Below are 17,387 nucleotides of genomic sequence, written 5' to 3' on the forward strand. Positions count from 1 at the left end.
TGGCTCATGCTCTGGGATGGTCTCGCTCACATTTCTGGCACTTGGTTCAGGCAGCTGGGTGAAGGGCATGCAAGGGCCAAGGGTCTCTCATCACCCACCTAGCCCCAGCTTCTTCATATTTTTGTCATCTTGCTTGAGGAGTGCAAGCACTTGTTAATTCTCAGCTAGCTTCACGTTTGCCATTGTCCCACTGGACAAAGGGAGCTCCATCTGCCCTGCCAAGGATGACGTAGAAGGAGACGCAGGCACAGAAAGCAGTTCTTATTGTAACAGGTTACTATTGCAGCGGCTCATCAAATGACCTTGTGCATCATTGGAGAAATACTAACTGTGCACAAGCCAGGTGGTAGAAGGCTAGTCTCTCAGAAATGATTTTCACCGCCCTTTAGAAAAGGTCACAACCATCTTCCCTATTATTCTAATGGGCGAATGGTGAACTTGTTTTATGAAATTCTGGGGACAAAAAACTAATTTCAAATTTTCCTGGGCATCGTACTGAACCGGTAAGTTGTGACTCCCTTTATCCAGTAACATGCTGTGTATGTCTTTGCCAGTAGGAATTCCATATTATAATGCTGCTATTCCTCTCCCTTCCAACAGGCATGCACCCAGCAGAGGCATATTGCATAGGCATAATCTCATGTAGAAGTAACAGAATGAACTAGAAAATGGCCCCTCTGGTGAGACAGCAGAGAGGACCTGGTATCGTGAAGTAGACTTGGGATGTGGCTGGGGCCTGGTTGGACCACTCCTCTGCCCAGACATCAGCCCTGTCTCCCGCCTTAGCTACAGGTCCTTCAGATTTACTCAAATCATCGTTCAAAGCTGAGTTCAAGTCTATCATTTCCTACTACGATGTCGCAACCCTATTTTTAGGATCCCATGGTAAAATCTATTTTGGGTGGTTGATATTGCTACTGTGAATGTCATTTCCCCGTTCTAATTTTACACATGTTTTATTGATTTATAGACAACGAGGAAGGGAGAGGGAGATATGCATCAATGCAATCAGCTGCCTCCTGCAAGCCCCCTACCCGGACTGAGCCCGCAACCCCGGCATATGCCCTGTCTGGGAACTCAACTGGCAAATTTTCACTGCATGGGATGATGCCCAACCACATGAGCCACCCCGGCCAGGGTTCCCTGCTCCAAATTTACATATGATTATTGCTGGCATACATGAAAGATCTTGGTATTTTAAACATTACTATTTCATTCTACCACTTAAAGGAATTTATATATACACCATTTCTTAGGTGTTTTCCAAGAACTTATCCATAACATCTGCAAATAAGACGACAATGTTGCCGTCTTAACCAAAACGATAGACTTTTTTCTCTTTACAATCTCCTTACACTGGAAAGAACACTAAAACAACATTTAATGCTCTTGGTGATAAAAGGCATATTTGCCTAGATCAGGGGTGGGCAAACTTTGTGACTCGAGGGCCACAATGGGTTCTTAAACTGGACCGGAGGGCCGGAACAAAAGCATGGATGGAGTGTTTGTGTGAACTAATATAAATTCACAGTAAACATCATTACATAAAAGGGTACGGTCTTTTTTTTTTTAGTTTTATTCATTTCAAACGGGCCAGATCAGGCCCGCGGGCCGTAGTTTGCCCACGGCTGGCCTAGATCCTGACTGTAGTAGCTTTTTCTAGTGGTTTAATCACTTGTGTACTTGTGAGCATGGGCACACTGAGGGAGACAGCTTGCTAAAACTTATTTTCTTCATTTGTTTTTAATCATGGCTGTTTCATTCCTTCATATGTTCCTGATCACCTGTGGATCACTAAACCATGGTCAGTACCAGTTGTGTCTTTATTGGTTGAAGACATTCTCTTTAAGTCTCCATTTAATCATTTTCTTCATATACGACCCATACCTTTGTATCATATTATGCTCTAGAGCAGTGATGGCGAACCTATGGCATGCATGTCAGAGGTGACAGGCGAACTCATTTTTTTGGTTGATTTTTCTTTGTTAAATGGCATTTAAATATATAAAATAAATATCAAAAATATAAGTCTTTGTTTTACTATGGTTGCACATATCAAAAAATTTCTATATGTGACACGGCACCAGAGTTAAGTTAGGGTTTTCCAAATGCTGGCACGCCGAGCTCAAAAGGTTTGCCATCACTGCTCTAGATACTGCAGATGTGTGTTGCCACTGGGAACAGGATCACCTCATGAGCTATTCTGGGTATAAATGGGGTGGTGCAGACCCTGGGAAGCTGAACTAACTTGTTATTTAAACATTGGGCTATATGTTTCATAACTACTTTCCATTTACATCTCAGTCCATTTTCGCTGGAGTAAGGAATCATTTCGGTGGAGGAGTGAGGTCTGGGGGATCTTACTTGCCTGGTGCCAGCAGTATCTGTGGTAAGGGGGAGACCAAGGTGTGCTAAGTTGCAGTGTGGCAAAGGTTGAGGGACATCAGAGGTCTTCTCCATGAGGCTCCTACGACTGCTAGAGCAGGAAAGCAATACAGAAAGTAAGCAGGTGAGGCAAAGCTTCAGGTTGTTAAATTTTGGGCTGGGGGTGGGGGCCACTGCTGGGCCTAGAGGGGGGATAAGCAAACAGAGAGCTGCGGAGCACCACGTGACCTTGCTGCAGTCCCATGCCAGGAGGCTCCTAAAAATCACAGTGTAGACTATGCAGGGGTTCCCTTGGGCATGTTTTCCAAAACCCCCACCAGCACTTACCAATGAGCAAGAGAGAAGGGTGGAGGGTGTGGAGGGTGGAGATCCTTGGGTGTCATAAAACACTAGGTGGGGCGGTCCTCCAGCTGTTGGGGGACATGAGGCTAATGCAAGTAGGCGAGGGGCTGACTGATGAAGACACCGAGGAACAGGGGAGGGGAGGGGAGGTGTCAGCAGGGGTTGCAGAAAAGCGTCCAGGGATGGGCTGTGCCAAGGTGCCTGGCAGGGTGGAGAACCTGGGAAAGAAATAAAACTGCATGACATGACTCAGCAGAGATTAGGCAAGACTGGTGCGAGGCCAGGCTCATTTTGGCAAAGCCCGGCCTCGGTAGAAGGCAGCAGTACCGTTCCTTCTGGGCGATGATGAAGATGCACTTGACTCGACTGCGTGGAGGGCGAAGCCCGTGTGTTTCGTGAAGCTGGTGGGCGGTGCGGAGCGGCACAGCCGGCGCCAGCGCAAGTCCCAATGCGGTGCCTCCAACCCCGCGCGAAGCAGCGTCCCAGCCGGAGAGGGGCGGGCGCCTGCGCACTGGGCCCCAGGCGCCGCTGCGGGAGTCGCGAGACCCCCGCTCCCGCCCCTCGCCCTCCGGCGGGAACGCGCACGTGGGAAGGGACGCGGACGCGGACGCGGACGCGGACGCGGACGCGCACGCGAGGCCGCCTCACTCGGTCTGGCCGGCAGGGGCGGCTGTGGAGGGGGCGACGCGCGCGGGAGCCGCGGGTGGGCTGCGTGCGGAGCGGCGGCGCCGGCGTGTGCGCTCGGACCCAGGCGCGGAGGGCGGGCCGACTGACGTCCGCGCGGCCGCCCCCGCCCCCGCCCCCGCGCCCCGCGCCCCGCCCCCGCCTCCTCGGGTCTGAGGCTCCGGGCCCGGGGCTGCAGCGCTCCCCTCCCGCCCGCGCAGCGGCCCTTTCTCTGCGCAGCGGCTGAGCCGGCGGCGGCGGCGGCGGACCCCAGCGAGCGAGCGAGCGAGCGAGCGGCGCGGCGACGAGCGCGGAGCAGGCAACCTGGAGGATGAAGTGCAAGCCGAACCAGACGCGCACGTACGACCCCGAGGGCTTCAAGAAGCGGGCGGCGTGCCTGTGCTTCCGCAGCGAGCGCGAGGACGAGGTGCTGCTGGTGAGCAGCAGCCGCTACCCGGACCGCTGGATCGTGCCGGGCGGGGGCATGGAGCCCGAGGAGGAGCCGAGCGGCGCGGCCGTGCGAGAGGTGTATGAGGAGGCGGGCGTCAAGGGGACGCTGGGCCGGCTCCTGGGCGTCTTCGAGCAGAACCAGGACCCCAAGCACCGGACCTACGTGTACGTCCTGACCGTCACCGAGGTGCTGGAGGACTGGGAGGACTCGGTGAGCATTGGCAGGAAGCGAGAGTGGTTCAAAATCGAAGATGCCATCAAGGTCCTCCAGTGCCACAAGCCCGTGCATGCCGAGTACCTGCAGAAACTAAAGCTGGGCGGTCCCCCCACCAACGGAAACTCCGTGCCCGGGAGCGACCGCTAGTATGTACCGCTCCCGCGCAGACCCCCTGCTTGCCGCCCGCCCGCCTGCAGCGCCCAGTGCCCGCGCACCCCCAGCGCCCGTGCGGGCTCCCCGGGGGAGGGGGCGCCTTTTGTTTCCTTGGCAGACGCTCACCCTCGCTTGCAAACTGTCTCACTTGCCAGGCACTGTTGGTGGACAAGTCGCCCGTTTTTCGGAAGCGTTGAGCACCGCTTCTTGCCGGTTAACCTCGTTCGCACGGGCTAGTGCACAGGGGCTCTTCTGAAAGGTGCCTTACCTGCCCGCCCGGCCCTGGGGTGGCGCGCGCGCGTGTGTGTGTGTGTGTGTGTGTGTGTGTGTGTGTGTGTGCGCGCGCGCGAGCGCGCGCGTGTGCACTTTGGGCACCAGTCGTGTGGTTTTGTAGCAAACGCGTTTACAGTCTGATCGCCTTGGTCGTCTGGCCTCTTTCGTTCATGTTCGTTCTTAAGTTGTTTTCTCATTTGCAGTATTAGCCCTTGTCAGCAAGACCTGCTGTGGTGGGAGTTGGTTTAAATGAGCCGTTTTGCATTAAAAGATATTTAAGAAATTTGACTTGTTGTGCTCTTGCCGTGCTCGACAATAACGTTATCTTCGGGAATAAAGTGATCTCCTTGCCCTTTTCACAAATGTCTTTATTCATCTGGACATAACTTGACTTGCAAAACATTGCTCACAACTGCAAAGTTTTGACCGCTGACTTGAAATGGCCACTCCCCGTGTGGCCCAAATGCCCTTTAACAAAATACGGCTTTACAGCGTGGGTGTTTCTCGGGAAGGTGTTGTTAGCCAAGCACGTCCATGAATCTTATGGGGAAACTACTCCTAGAGGACGTGTAGCTGGTCAACTTCCAGCCCCCACTGCCCCGCCTCAGACCCCTCAGAACAACCATGGTTTTCTCGACATAAACTAGCTTTGGGAAGAAAGTTATTGCACATACTAGAATTTAGCCACGGTCCAGGTAAACTTCCCACTACGGGTAACCACAGGAACGGGAGCTGGTGATGACACCCGCTCAGGGAGGCACCTTTCTTGATGTTCAGCTGTTACAGACTTTAGAGTGGAGGGACACCTGAGCAATCTCTTCAAGGTTTAGAACTAACGTGTGTGTCACACGGCAATCTCTTTGGGGTGCTGAATTAAAAACTCTTACATTCGCCGGGATGCTTGCTTGTCATCAGGGCTCCCAGCTGAGATACCTGGGTCTCTTCTGGACTACCTTTATTCTCCGAGGCGTGTCTCCTGATAACCTGCTAATACTGAAGTTAGCAGATCAGATCATAAATGTGTGTGGGCAAACATTGCTCTGAGAGGTGGAAAAGTGAAGTAAAACATGGTGGTTTCATGAGGGAGAGTCGGATGTGGTAGAAACTACATTGGGGCTTTGAAGTCAGTCCTATGGTTGAAAACTGGTTCCAGTTCTTGCTCTCTCTGTTACTTCAGTCAAGTTATTTAACTATCTGAGGCTCAGATTTTTTATTTTTGTTATTATTATTTAATTCTCACCTGAGGATATTTTCCCATTGATTTTTAGAGAGTGGAAGAGAGAGGGAAAGGCAGAAAAATATAGATGTTAGAGAAACACATCAATTGGTTGCCTCCTGCACAACCCGGAAAAGGGCCAGGGCTGCAGAGGGACCTGCAACCGAGGTATGTGCCCTTGACCAGAATCGAACCCAGGATTCTTTGGTCTGCAGGCCTATCCACTGAGCCAAACCAGATAGGGCTCAGTTTTTTTTTAAACATAAAATTGGGGATAATGAAAAACTTGATTTGATATATGGGATGATGCTCCTATCATCTGAGCCACCTGGTCAGGGCTATACAGCAAACTCTTTTGGGTGGGAACCAGCCTGAATTACTTTCATAAGCCTAGAGTCTACTAGAACATGGAATTTAGGAGTTTTTGTCTTAGATGACCACCCCCCTTTTACAAAATGAATATCACTTCTTTCTTGACTTTTTTGTTTCAGTAATACATACTGATCTGTAATTCCCATAGTTGCTTATTCAGACCCACATTGCATCTACATTGATAACTCTGAGTACTTTCCAAATGTGAAGTGAGTGATGCAGGTAATATAGGTCCCTTGTAAATTTGTCCTTTGGAGGAATTGTTAAATTAGTATAAGCCTGTTAATCATATGTTGTTTTATTTTTCCAGATGAACAGCAAGATCTTCAGGATTGCTTTCAAAGAATCATCAATGTGAAGCATCGATCTATGGCATTGTCAAGCGCAGATAACCATTTCCATGTTTCCAAGGAGACAGCCCATCTGGGTTTCCTGCTACATCTTGGGACAGCCCTCCCCTGGCTATTCTACTGACTCCTCTTGCCTTGGTTATTGTACTGTGTATGTGGACATGCTCTTAATTCAGCACCAATAGCCTTTTGTTGTGCTTTTATGATGTTTCTGCCTTCTCGATTAGACTATGATATCCTTGAGAGCAAGGACGTTTCATTTACTCTTTGCATAGTTTGCATCTGAGACACTACTTGAAATATGGTTGACAACACTGAAGGTTCTTTGATATAATTTATATTTTGTCATCACTATGTGGCAAAACATTCCCCTTCCACTGTGGTGCTTATAGAAGTGTATATGCTTGGCTAGGCACCATGTGTGTGGCTTTTCTGTATCAGGTATTTTGGAAACTTCCAGGCAGTTGTAAGATGTTGAAGGACAAGAATTATTACTCATATTTCTATGTCATAGCACACAGTGGCTAGCACAGTTTTAAGATTACCCCATCACTTAGGACAACAATTTGTAGACTCAGTTCTTTGCCTAACAATTTCAGTGTTTTTGTACTGTTGCTAATTTGCTTAAAAGTTTATTCAAAAAATCACTTGCTCAAAAACTAACTATAAAAGTAAATGCAATTAACATAAGCTAATATTGTGAGCTTTTATAAAAATAAATTTTACAATGATATACAGGTACTAAATTCGATGTTTTTGCAATGTCCTAACCACTTCTTTCATGTAATCGTAACATCTCTTTGAAGAAAAGAGTTTTTCTCATTTTAAAATTTCCTTATACGGTATTATTTGATGCCAGAGCCAACAAAGACTGCAGTATAGGCAGTTTCCAAGTTAGTTAGGCCTCTTAGTTTGTCTAGGTTTCTTTTGCATCTCTTACTGATTCGGTTTGCCATCATTTTTATCCCATTTGCTAGTACACACTGCTAGCCCTTCATTCCACCTTTTTTTTTTTTTTTGCATATGAGAATGCAGAGGACAGAGACAGCTAAATTTTTATCACTTGGAAAAGGCATTAGGGGTGGTGGTGGTGGGAAACTTCTGTGAGTGGGGAACAGAAAATAAAGGATTTAGAAGGAGAGTACTTGGGTCAGCTGCTTCTAGAAAAGCAACTTTAAGAAATTGACAAAAATGTCTAGAGGGAATTTTATGGAGTTTTGCCATGGGGTTTATGATGTCAGCACTCTTCCCCAGCTTCCTGCAATGACCGCAGAGTGTTTTTTTGTTTTGTTTCTGTTTTTTTGCATTAGAGAGCATTTACACGGGAAAAAGATTTTATTTTATTTTATTTTATTTTATTTTATTTTATTTTATTTTTGGGGCGGGGGCGGGGGGGAGATTTTAGTGTTACACTCTTCTTCATGGTACCAGTGAAATACATTGATTGTTCCCCCCAGTTCTTGCAGAATTTAAAATTACACACATCTCCCCAAATTATTAGGGGCGGTTGTAGGTGTAAATGGTACTGCAGTTGTTTCTTTTTTGTATCCTTATCTTTTAGAGAAGTGTACTGTAAATTTTACAGATAAAACGAGACACTACTGGTATTTGATTCAAAATAATCTGAGGGTGGGATAAATGAGTGTATAGATGAAACAGAATTGGCAATAAGTTGATAATTGTTGAAGCTGTGTGATGGATATTTCAGAGTTCATTATGCTATTCTCTCTACTTTTGTAGATGTCTGAAAATTTCCATAATAAAAAAATGAAAAAATTTTTTTTACTTGCAGGCTCCCCTCTATCCCTGAGATGTAAGTGGGAAAGGATGCTCAGGAGATAAATCCACCGGCTTGGTCGATGTGGCTCAGTGGTTGAGCATCAATCCATGAACCAAGAGGTCGGTGTTCAATTCTGATCAGTGCACATGCCAGGGTTGGGGGCTTGATCTATTGTAGGGGCATGCAGGAGGCAGCCAATCAATGATTCTCTCTCATCATTGATGTTTCTTTCTCTCCCTCTCCTTTCCTCTCTCTGAAATCAATAAATATATATTTTTTTGAAAAAGAAGATAAATCCACAACCCAGTCAGACTCCTCCCCTTCTAAAACCTAAGTTTTGTTTCTGAGCTAAACATAATTACAGACTTGCTCTTCACTTAGTGTGATTTTTTTCCCCTTGGAGATCTCCTAGTTCCAAATGCAAAAAGACTTTTAGCCCCATCAGTATGCTAAAGATGACCAGAAAACTTTGAGCCCCAGTGGTGGACATAAGCTTAGGTTCCGGATGAGACAATAACTCCTCATTCTGCAATTTATCTTTAAAATAACGTTCAATTTTTTTCCTGATTATAAAATAAATTCATCTCGAACAAGGACTGATCCAGAGACAGAGAGGAATTGATGGGACTGTCGGGGCCTTGGAGGGAAGGTAGGGGAGGGTGGGGGTAAGGGGGAGAGATCAACCAAAGGACTTAATATGCAAGCATATAGGCGTAACCAATGGACAACGGGGGAGAGGGAGGTGAGGGCATGAGCGGGGGGTGGGGATAAGGACACATATGTAATATCTTAATCAATAAATATATTTTAAAATAAATTCATCTCAAAGAAAATTTCCACCAAAATAAAAATATAAATAATACATGATTCCCCCTATGCAGAATAACCACGTTTGAAAATTAAAATATTTAGGGTGTCCCCAAAAATGTATATACATACTTTGAATAAGTATAAAAGCAGTTTTTAAAAATATATCTCATTATCAAAATTGAGTTATCAGCTGTTAAAATATATATATATTTTTAGGATATTCTATATATGTGTATGTATTCTAGCTTTTTTTTATTTTGAAGTATAAATATGTATAATCAAGACACAACTGGCACAAATGAGCCCCTTACACCAGACTATTTCTAAAATCCATGGCCCCTTTTATTGTTAAGTTCACACCACACGGACCATTACAGAATTTGTGCTACTTCTATTCTGCACAAGAGCAGCAGGTATGGCGCAAGACTTGGGTCTGAAATCCAGATCAAGCTCTCTGCTCACCAATTCCTGATGCAGGGCACAATTGGTCTGTTCTGTTTTTTTCCTAATTCCCACACAAACTTTCTACTCACCAAGCACTGATGCTGGTGGGGTGTGGCATCATCTCAGAGGGGGTGCTGCTTTAATAAACAACATGACTGCAATATATTGGCTAAAAGTAGGCCTCCTATTACCTTGCTTTCTAGAAAGTTCACTGTGTCTGGAGCCTCAGCAAGGTACCACGTTACTTCCTTTCTGCAGCCTCCTGCCTCATGAGGTTACTGCTCTCTGGGCACCATGGTTTTCAAATGGGAAACAAGGAGACCACCACTTTGGACTTGGGGAATAGAATTCTGTTTCCCCTCTTCTACCTTTTAATCCCAAAATGTGCTCTCATCTTTCCTTATTTCCTACTGCACACCAGAGACCAGGCCATAACTTTTTAGTCTTTTTCTTAAATCCTCACCCGAGGATATGTTTATTGATTGGTTTGTTGTTGGTGTTGTTTTTAAGAGAGGAGGGGAGAGAGAGAAAGAAACATGGATCAGTTGCCTCCCACATGTGCCTCCACCTAGGATTGAACCCTAAACCTAGGTATGTGTCCTGACCGGCAATGAAGCCCACAAACTTTTGGTGTACAGAGATGACACTCCAACCAATTGAGCCACCTGGCCAAAGTCAGGCCAAGGCCACAACTTTTCATGAGTTTTACTGAAGATTGCCAGATTGTGTGAGGTACATGTAATGCAAAGAATACAATTTATAACAACTGCATATGTAAGATCTTCCCTAGATTCCATTGCTAGACTAGTTCCCTAACACAGGCTGACTCCTCAGTGAAACATCATTTAATTGGTGACAATTATGGGCATGCACACACATGTGCACACATAAACTCCCTAGAAATTATCATTAGGGCATACAGCAAATGAACAAACATTTGTTCAAGAAAATCTACTAAATCTCTAAAACTAGTGAGACTCTGTGTTCATTTGGGTTATAAACTGTTGCACCTCTCCCAGCTCCATGTGACAAGCTCTACTCCAGATATGGATGTGCACGAGAAGATGGGGTTTCCCTGTCCCCTCAGTGTCTAGTCTAAGGCCATACTTTCAACCTAAGAGGAGAAGGCAACCCTTGTCTTATTCCTTCAGTCCCATGTTGCAGAAGCACTATTCCAGGCAAGCCTGGGGCTGGAGGACTAACTCCAGGCTGTAGCGTGAGGAGTCAGCCTCAGGCATGACAGGCCAAAAATAGTGGGGCCCTGATCCAATAATGCGGTGCCCCAATCTATTTGTAGGGTGAAGTTTCTACATGGAGACAAGCAAGCTGAAATAACCAGGGGCTACCATCTCCCCCCAGGGCCTAGTGGCTGTTATTGTGTGACATGTGACCTACTATACCCACCCATCAGTTCAGATACAATTGTCTGGAGTTTCTGCCTGCTTGGAGAGGCAGGCCATAAGAACTAACTAACCAGGGGTGGGCAAACTTTATGACTCTTAAGCTGGACCGGAGGGCGGAACAAAAGCATGGATGGAGTGTTTGTGTGAACTAATATAAATTCAAAGTAAACATCATTACATAAAAGGGTACGGTCTTTTTTTTTTTTTTAGTTTTATTCATTTCAAAGACCGGATCCGGGCCCTTTGGCCATAGTTTGCCCACTGCTGAACTAAACACAGCAGCTTTGCCTGAAGGGACTGAATTTATTTGCAAAATAACCTATAAAATTCATGTGGATGGAAGGGCATTGTTGATAACAATGGGCATTTGAATAGTGAGCAATTAAGAGGGGCCTGGTAGCTCCAGGCCCCTAGTAGCAACAAGGGAACAACACTATAAAACAACTAGACTAGCATACACCTAAAGACCACTCCACCAAACAGCAAAATATACGTTCCTCTCAAGTACATGGAATCTTCTCCAGAATAGGCCATAGGCTGGGCCATAAACATGTCTCAATAAATGCATCTCCATGTTGCAGAAGACCAATTCCAGCAGATTTAACATCAGAGCAGCTGAATGGCAGCTCCTGTCTCCTCTAGCTTCAGGTTGCAGAATCTGCAGTCCAGTGGCAGTTCCCATCCCCCCAGGCGCCACTGTTGGAAAAAAACATAACAAACAAAAGCTACTGACAACCCAAAAGCCTCTCCACAAAAGTAGAATAGAAAGAAAACACTTTTATGATTGCATATGTATTACACTGTGATATGTATACAGGCAATCTGCTAAAGAAATTGCCAAGACAGAAAAAAAAATCTCACCAGTTTACATAGCCTAGGCAGACACAGTCCCTTCCATACATGTTCTCAAGATAAACGGTGACTAGTCCTCAAGTAAGAGGACTTAACAGTACCATTTATCACATATAGTTTATCTTTAATTCACCGGGTATTTGAAGTGGCCATTTGTCCTTGCTAATTGCCTTTATCTAAAAGAATAATAAAACTGGTATTTTTATGACAAGTGGGTAGTTATAATTTGGAACCAGACTCCAAAGTTAAATTCCCAAGGAGATGAAGGGATAGGGGTGCTATCTTCCTTGATATTTATATTTCAAAGAGTTGGCTCCCAAATCCTTGAGAAAGACATTCCTAGGTTGTAAAACTGGCCAAAGGCTTACTTAGATTTTTAAAAGATTTACATACAATTATATAAATATCCTTCAGAGACCTAGCCTATTTCCCCCCTCCCCCCCCCATAATCAGCAACCCCCAAGGCAGCAGAAGACAATAGCTCAGACCTGACTAATGATCACAAGATCTGGACCTCTGGCGGGCTAAAGATAACATCTCCAACCTCAGTTACGGATCAGCTCCTGAGCCCTAAGGTGGAATGACTCCCTTGGCTACTTTCCCATGAAACCTCACAGAGGGACACAGGAACAGGCCTCAGAACTGTCCTCAAGACACAAAGGAAGGATTTATTACCCTTACCTTTCCTCCAACCAAACAGCTCCCAGCACAACCCAGGACCCTAACCTATGGTGTCTTGTGATTTCGCCTATATAATCTATAACCTACATGCCATCAAGGAGTTCAGGCTTTTGAGCATTTATTAGCTTCCTGTTCTCCTGGATAGCACCATTAATCAATAAAATAACCAATATTTCTTCACTGCAATTCTTGGTGTTTAGTGTTAGGCTCTGCTAGAGCCAGGTGGACAGTCTCTTTCTGTTTGATAGCAAGAATTCACAATCAGCCCTGGCCGGTTTGGCTCAGCGGATAGAACGTTGGCCTGTGGAATGAAGGGCCCCAGGTTCGATTCTGGTCAAGGGCATGTGCCCCGGTTGCAGGCACATTCCCAGTGGGGGGCGTGCAAGAAGCAGCTGAATCGATGTTTCTTTCTCATCGATGTTTCTAGCTTTCTATCCCTCTCCCTTCCTCTCTGTAAAAAATCAATAAAATATATATTTTTTAAAAGAATTCACAATCAAATGTTTTCAAAAGTGTATGCTTTAAGAAATGGGAGGGGTGTGCCATGGAAAATTTCATTTTTTAAAAAATATATGTGTGTTTACCCCTACACTGCTGTGGAAAATATACTGAGCAAGCAGTGGAAGCCAAGTAGCTGACACCAGCTCACAGTTTCAACACCAGTGCCCATTCCATGGTGAAGAGGTTCTGCCCTGGGTGAGGAGGGCAAGCCAACTGGCCCTGCCTGAGGGTACTGACATTATTTGGATCAGAGCACAGAAGAATTTAAGGCCCAGGGCACTTTCTAAAACAGAGCACTCAGTTAACAATTAGAGTGTGAGACCAATAGAGATTGATCAGTCTGGAATCTAAAAGGGAGTTCAGCCTTCACGTGTGGCTAAATGGTTGAGTGTTGACCTATGAACCAGGAGGTCATGGTTCAATTCCTGGTCAGGGCACATGCCCAGGTTGCAGGCTCAATCCCCAGTGTGGGGCGTGCAGGAGGCAGCTAATCAATGGTTCTCTGTCATCATTGATGTTTCTATCTCTCTCACAGCACCCTTCCTCTCTGAAATCAATAAAAAACAAACATATATATATATAGCTAATATGCTAAGTGTCCGACCCTTTGACTGTTCGGCCAGTAGCTATGGCACGCACTGACCACCAGGGGGAAGATGCTCAATGCACAGGCCTGGAAACATGGAACAGACTGATAAATTTTTAAAAGGAACCAAATAAAAATTTGTGGTCCAAAAGTACAATAATTGAAATGCAAAAGTCACTGGAGAGTCCTTATAAAATGGAGATGGGGGTCAAAGTCTAAAAAAAAATCAGACAATAGAAGCAGAGATTAGTGATGACTTTGAAGAAGGATGAAGGGTATATGAGCATAAGATGTAGGTGGACTCATTTTGTTCTTGTATTGTTTTCCTGATATTTAAAATTGCCTATCTGAAAAATAATAAATAAATAAATAAATAAATAAATAAATAAATAAAATCGCCTATCTGTATTCTCTTGCAGCTCTCTAAGCATCTGTAAACAATTATTTTGAACTAGAGACCTGGTGCACAAAATTTGTGCATGGGAGGGGAGGGCACCGGTGTCCCTCAGCCTGGCCTGCACCCTCTTGCAATCTGGGACCACTGGGATAGGCCTGGCCAGCAATCAGGGCCTATCAGGGCTTTCCTTCCTCTGGCTGCCAGCAGCTGGCCCTGTCCCCACTGCTACCACTGCTTGCCATCCCTCCCCCGCCACCAGTTGCCTCCCTCTGCAGGCAACAGGCCTGCCGTGCAATTGCTTAGCTGGCCTGGGCCTCCCTCTGCGGGGCGATCGCTGGCCAGTCCCACACACCTGCCACAGCGTCGCTGGCCGGTGGCCTGGGCCTCCCTCTGAGGGGCGATCATGGGGTGATGGCAGGGCCCCCCCAACCAATTGCATCGCACATGCCTTGGCTGGTCTGGTGCCAGTGCGTGTCATAGCGTGGTCGTCTGGACGGTCGCTCTGCTATTCAGTTGTTTGGTCGATTTGTATATTAACACTTTTATTTTTATAGATTCCTGGTTGGGTACTTCCTGTATCTCCATTTCATCATGGCCAGTTACTGGAGATGTATGTGTTCCTTTGGTGGTGTCATATTTCCCTGATTCTTTGTGATCCTTGCAGTCTTGTGTAGGTGTCTGTGCATTTGAAGAAATGGTCACTTCTTCCAGACTTTATGGTCAGATTTCAGTAAAGAAAGACCTTCCTGGGTGGGGGTATGCTGGAGCATGCTGTGACCCCAGGTCTAGTGGTACAGGATGCCATGTGTGGGATCTTGTGGCAGGAATAGCTCCGGGGGTGGGGGGAGCATGGTAACTTGTCAGTTGAGGCCATTGGGGTCCACAGCACCCACAACTGTTTGTTCCTTGGCAAGTCCTGTTGATAGGGGCAGAAATAGAATGTTGGGGACCAGTTATAATTGTAAAAACTATTAATCATGCTCTGTTAACCGTGATTGTTTTGTTCTGATTAAAGAAGGCACATTCTAACCTGGTGGGAGGTAGGAGTTTACCCGGAAATGCAGCCCATCCTCCCCCTCAGGGAGCTGTCTATTACCATGGAAAGATTAACAACCTTGTTGCAGAAACCAGAGCTGCGAGCCCCTGAAGACCCCCAGCCTTTGCATATCTGCAGGCCTTTGCAAAGCTCCAGAATTGTAAACTCCTCATTTGGCATACCTTTTGCCTACTTACCCTTGTAATCTTTGTCATTCTACCCAATATAAGCAGCTGGCTTATGGTGGGGGTGCAGAGCAGATTTTTGTGGATGACCTGCTGCTCTCCCATGCTGCCAGCAATATTGGAATAAACATTCATATATGATTCAACCCTGTCTCTGCTTAATTGGCTCAGGTAGTGACAGGCAGCACAAATTCATTGATTGTCCGGTTACACTGTGGGGGAGGGAGGCGTCTGAAGAGCTCATAATGGCTGTTGGGCCCTCAGCCTTGCTTCCAGGTCCAGTGGCTAGGGACCAGGGGAGGTAGCAGTAGTGGCCAGAGCCAGTGGTGTGCACATGCTCAGTTGTAGGAGCTAGCTGCAGATGCCTGTAGAGTAGCAGGGACCAGTTGTAAACACACATGTAATGATGGGGGCCAGGGCAGGCAACAAGGGCCAGGACCAACTCGGGGCACTCTGTCAGCTGCAGGGAGGAGACTTGGCTGGCAGAGTAAACATCAGTGGCTACTGAGTCTTGCAATGAGCACATGGCGGTGGAGGCCAGTGATGGGACGGGGGTCATGCTCTGGTATGCAGATGCACAGCTTCAGGGATTAGCTGCAGGTGAACATAGTGTTTCTGGTCAATGACAGAAAACAGGGCCTGATTTAGGCCCACAAGCGACTGCAGGGGTCCTGGGTTTTCACATGCCCTCCTGTGGCTGCATAGTCATTCCCTGGGTGTGCAAAAAGTAAAGGCCTGTGACAGAAGGTGACCAGGCCATTGGTTTATTCGTGGAGAAAGCTGCTGGGGGCTTCTGCAGAGCAGATCACTGGGAACTGCTTGCTCCCACTGTGCAGCTGCTATTAATAGCCCCTGTTTTTCTTCCTTGTTTCTATCCACCTCCATATGTTTCAGGTTTGCCAGTCTCTGGGTGGGGTGTAACTGAAGTGGATCCTTCATGAGGTGCCCCAAAAGGCTGGGGAAACTGGTCCCTCATCATCCTGCTCTTCCTTTCCTGGTAAGGGAATCTCTTTATACATAGGGAGTCAATCCCTCCTGGCACTGAGCAGTGCTGGCTGCAGGATGGGGGTGATGTAGGCAAATTGGAGCTGTGCAGGCAAATTGGAGCTGTTCTTTCTTCCCTTTTTGTGCAGTTATGCTCAAGTTTTTTGAATCCATTATGTTGCTGAAGTTTTTTAAGTGGATTCCAGAGCTCTCCCAGGGCTGTTTTTGTTTGTGGATTATGGTCTGATAGTTGATTTTTATGGGGATATGAAGGCTAGGATCTCCTAAACCACCATTTTAGTGATGTCACTCTCTCCTGTTTCTGTATTCCTTTTTTGTTTGTTAGTCCTCAGCCGAGGATATTTTTCCATTGATTTTTAAAGAGAGTGAAGAGAGAGGGAAAGACACAGAGAAAAAAAAATCCATGTGAGAGAAACACATTGACTGGTTGCCTCCTGCACGAGCCCTGACCAGGGCCTGGGCCAGAGAGGAGCCTGCAACCAAGGTACGTGCCTTTGACTAGAATCGAACCCGAGACCCTTTAGTCTGCACGCAGCTTCTCTATCCACTGAGCCAAACCAGCTAGGGCTGTTTCTGTATTTTTTATCCTATTTCATTGATCTGTATGTATGTCTCTCATCTAATACCACATGGATAGATTACTGTAGATGTATAAAGTCTTTTAAAAGGGCAGTGTGATTCCTCCAACTTTCTCTTTTTCAATATTTTTACATATTATAGTTCCTTAGCCTTTCCATATATATTTTAGAATATATGGAAATGTTGATAGAAATTACCTTAAATTTATAGATCAAATTGGGTCTTCCAATGTGTTAGTTTGGTATATCTCTCCATTTATTTGGGCCTTTTGATTTACTTTATGAGTATTTTCTAAATGTAAGCATACAGATTCAGATACAAGTGCATTATAATTCTCCCTAAATATTTATTTAAGAGCAATTATAAATGCTGTTTTTAAATTTTTACTTTCGTTTATTTATTCCCCCCTAATGGAAAGACCTACTTTTTTAAGGTCAATGACAGAATATTGATTTTTATCTGTTGATCTTATTAGTAAGATTATATCGTACTAATCTCACTAATTAATTGTAACAGCTTTTAAAAAATATTTCTTAGGATTCTCCTGTAGAAAATCTTGTTGTGTTCCACAATGGACAGTTTTATTTCTTCCTTACTAAATGTGTACTTTTATTTCCTTTTATTGCCTTATTGCTCTGTTTAGGACTTCCAGTACTATGTTGAATAGGAGTGGTGAATAAAGAGAGCCTTTCCTTGTGCCTGATTTT

At 45.7% G+C, this 17,387-nt stretch overlaps 1 protein-coding gene and 1 long non-coding RNA gene across 6 annotated transcripts; one reads left to right on the forward strand and one right to left on the reverse strand.

The window, feature by feature from the left end:
- Nucleotides 1–2,412: 2,412 nt before the first annotated feature.
- Nucleotides 2,413–3,108, reverse strand: LOC132223299 (uncharacterized). Its single transcript, XR_009450460.1, has 3 exons — nt 3,055–3,108; nt 2,713–2,945; nt 2,413–2,476 (listed from the first exon to the last, which is right to left on the reverse strand). It is a non-coding gene; the product is annotated as an uncharacterized LOC132223299 (long non-coding RNA).
- On the forward strand, nt 2,940–7,753 carry LOC132223298 (diphosphoinositol polyphosphate phosphohydrolase 3-alpha). 5 transcript variants are annotated; one of them, XR_009450459.1, is made up of 3 exons: nt 2,940–4,051; nt 4,366–4,512; nt 4,562–4,771. XR_009450459.1 is itself a non-coding variant. In XM_059678525.1 (2 exons), the coding sequence occupies exon 1, from the start codon at nt 3,722–3,724 to the stop codon at nt 4,202–4,204; it is 483 nt and encodes a 160-aa protein (XP_059534508.1). In that variant the 5' UTR covers nt 2,940–3,721; the 3' UTR covers nt 4,205–4,207; nt 6,382–7,753. The 5 variants fall into 5 exon arrangements, 4 of the variants coding, with proteins under 4 accessions (XP_059534508.1, XP_059534506.1, XP_059534509.1 ...); XM_059678525.1 differs by lacking the exons at nt 4,366–4,512; nt 4,562–4,771 and adding an exon at nt 6,382–7,753 and having other exon boundaries at nt 2,940–4,207; XM_059678523.1 differs by lacking the exons at nt 4,366–4,512; nt 4,562–4,771 and adding an exon at nt 6,382–7,753 and having other exon boundaries at nt 2,940–4,203.
- Nucleotides 7,754–17,387: the final 9,634 nt, after the last annotated feature.

This window comes from Myotis daubentonii, chromosome X, assembly GCF_963259705.1.
Source record: "Myotis daubentonii chromosome X, mMyoDau2.1, whole genome shotgun sequence".
In the NCBI taxonomy this organism is placed as follows: domain Eukaryota; kingdom Metazoa; phylum Chordata; class Mammalia; order Chiroptera; family Vespertilionidae; genus Myotis; species Myotis daubentonii.

Bases quoted from the DNA above. Each gene is read 5' to 3' on its own strand.
- LOC132223298 (XM_059678525.1), top strand. From the start codon at position 3,722: ATGAAGTGCAAGCCGAACCAGACGCGCACGTACGACCCCGAGGGCTTC.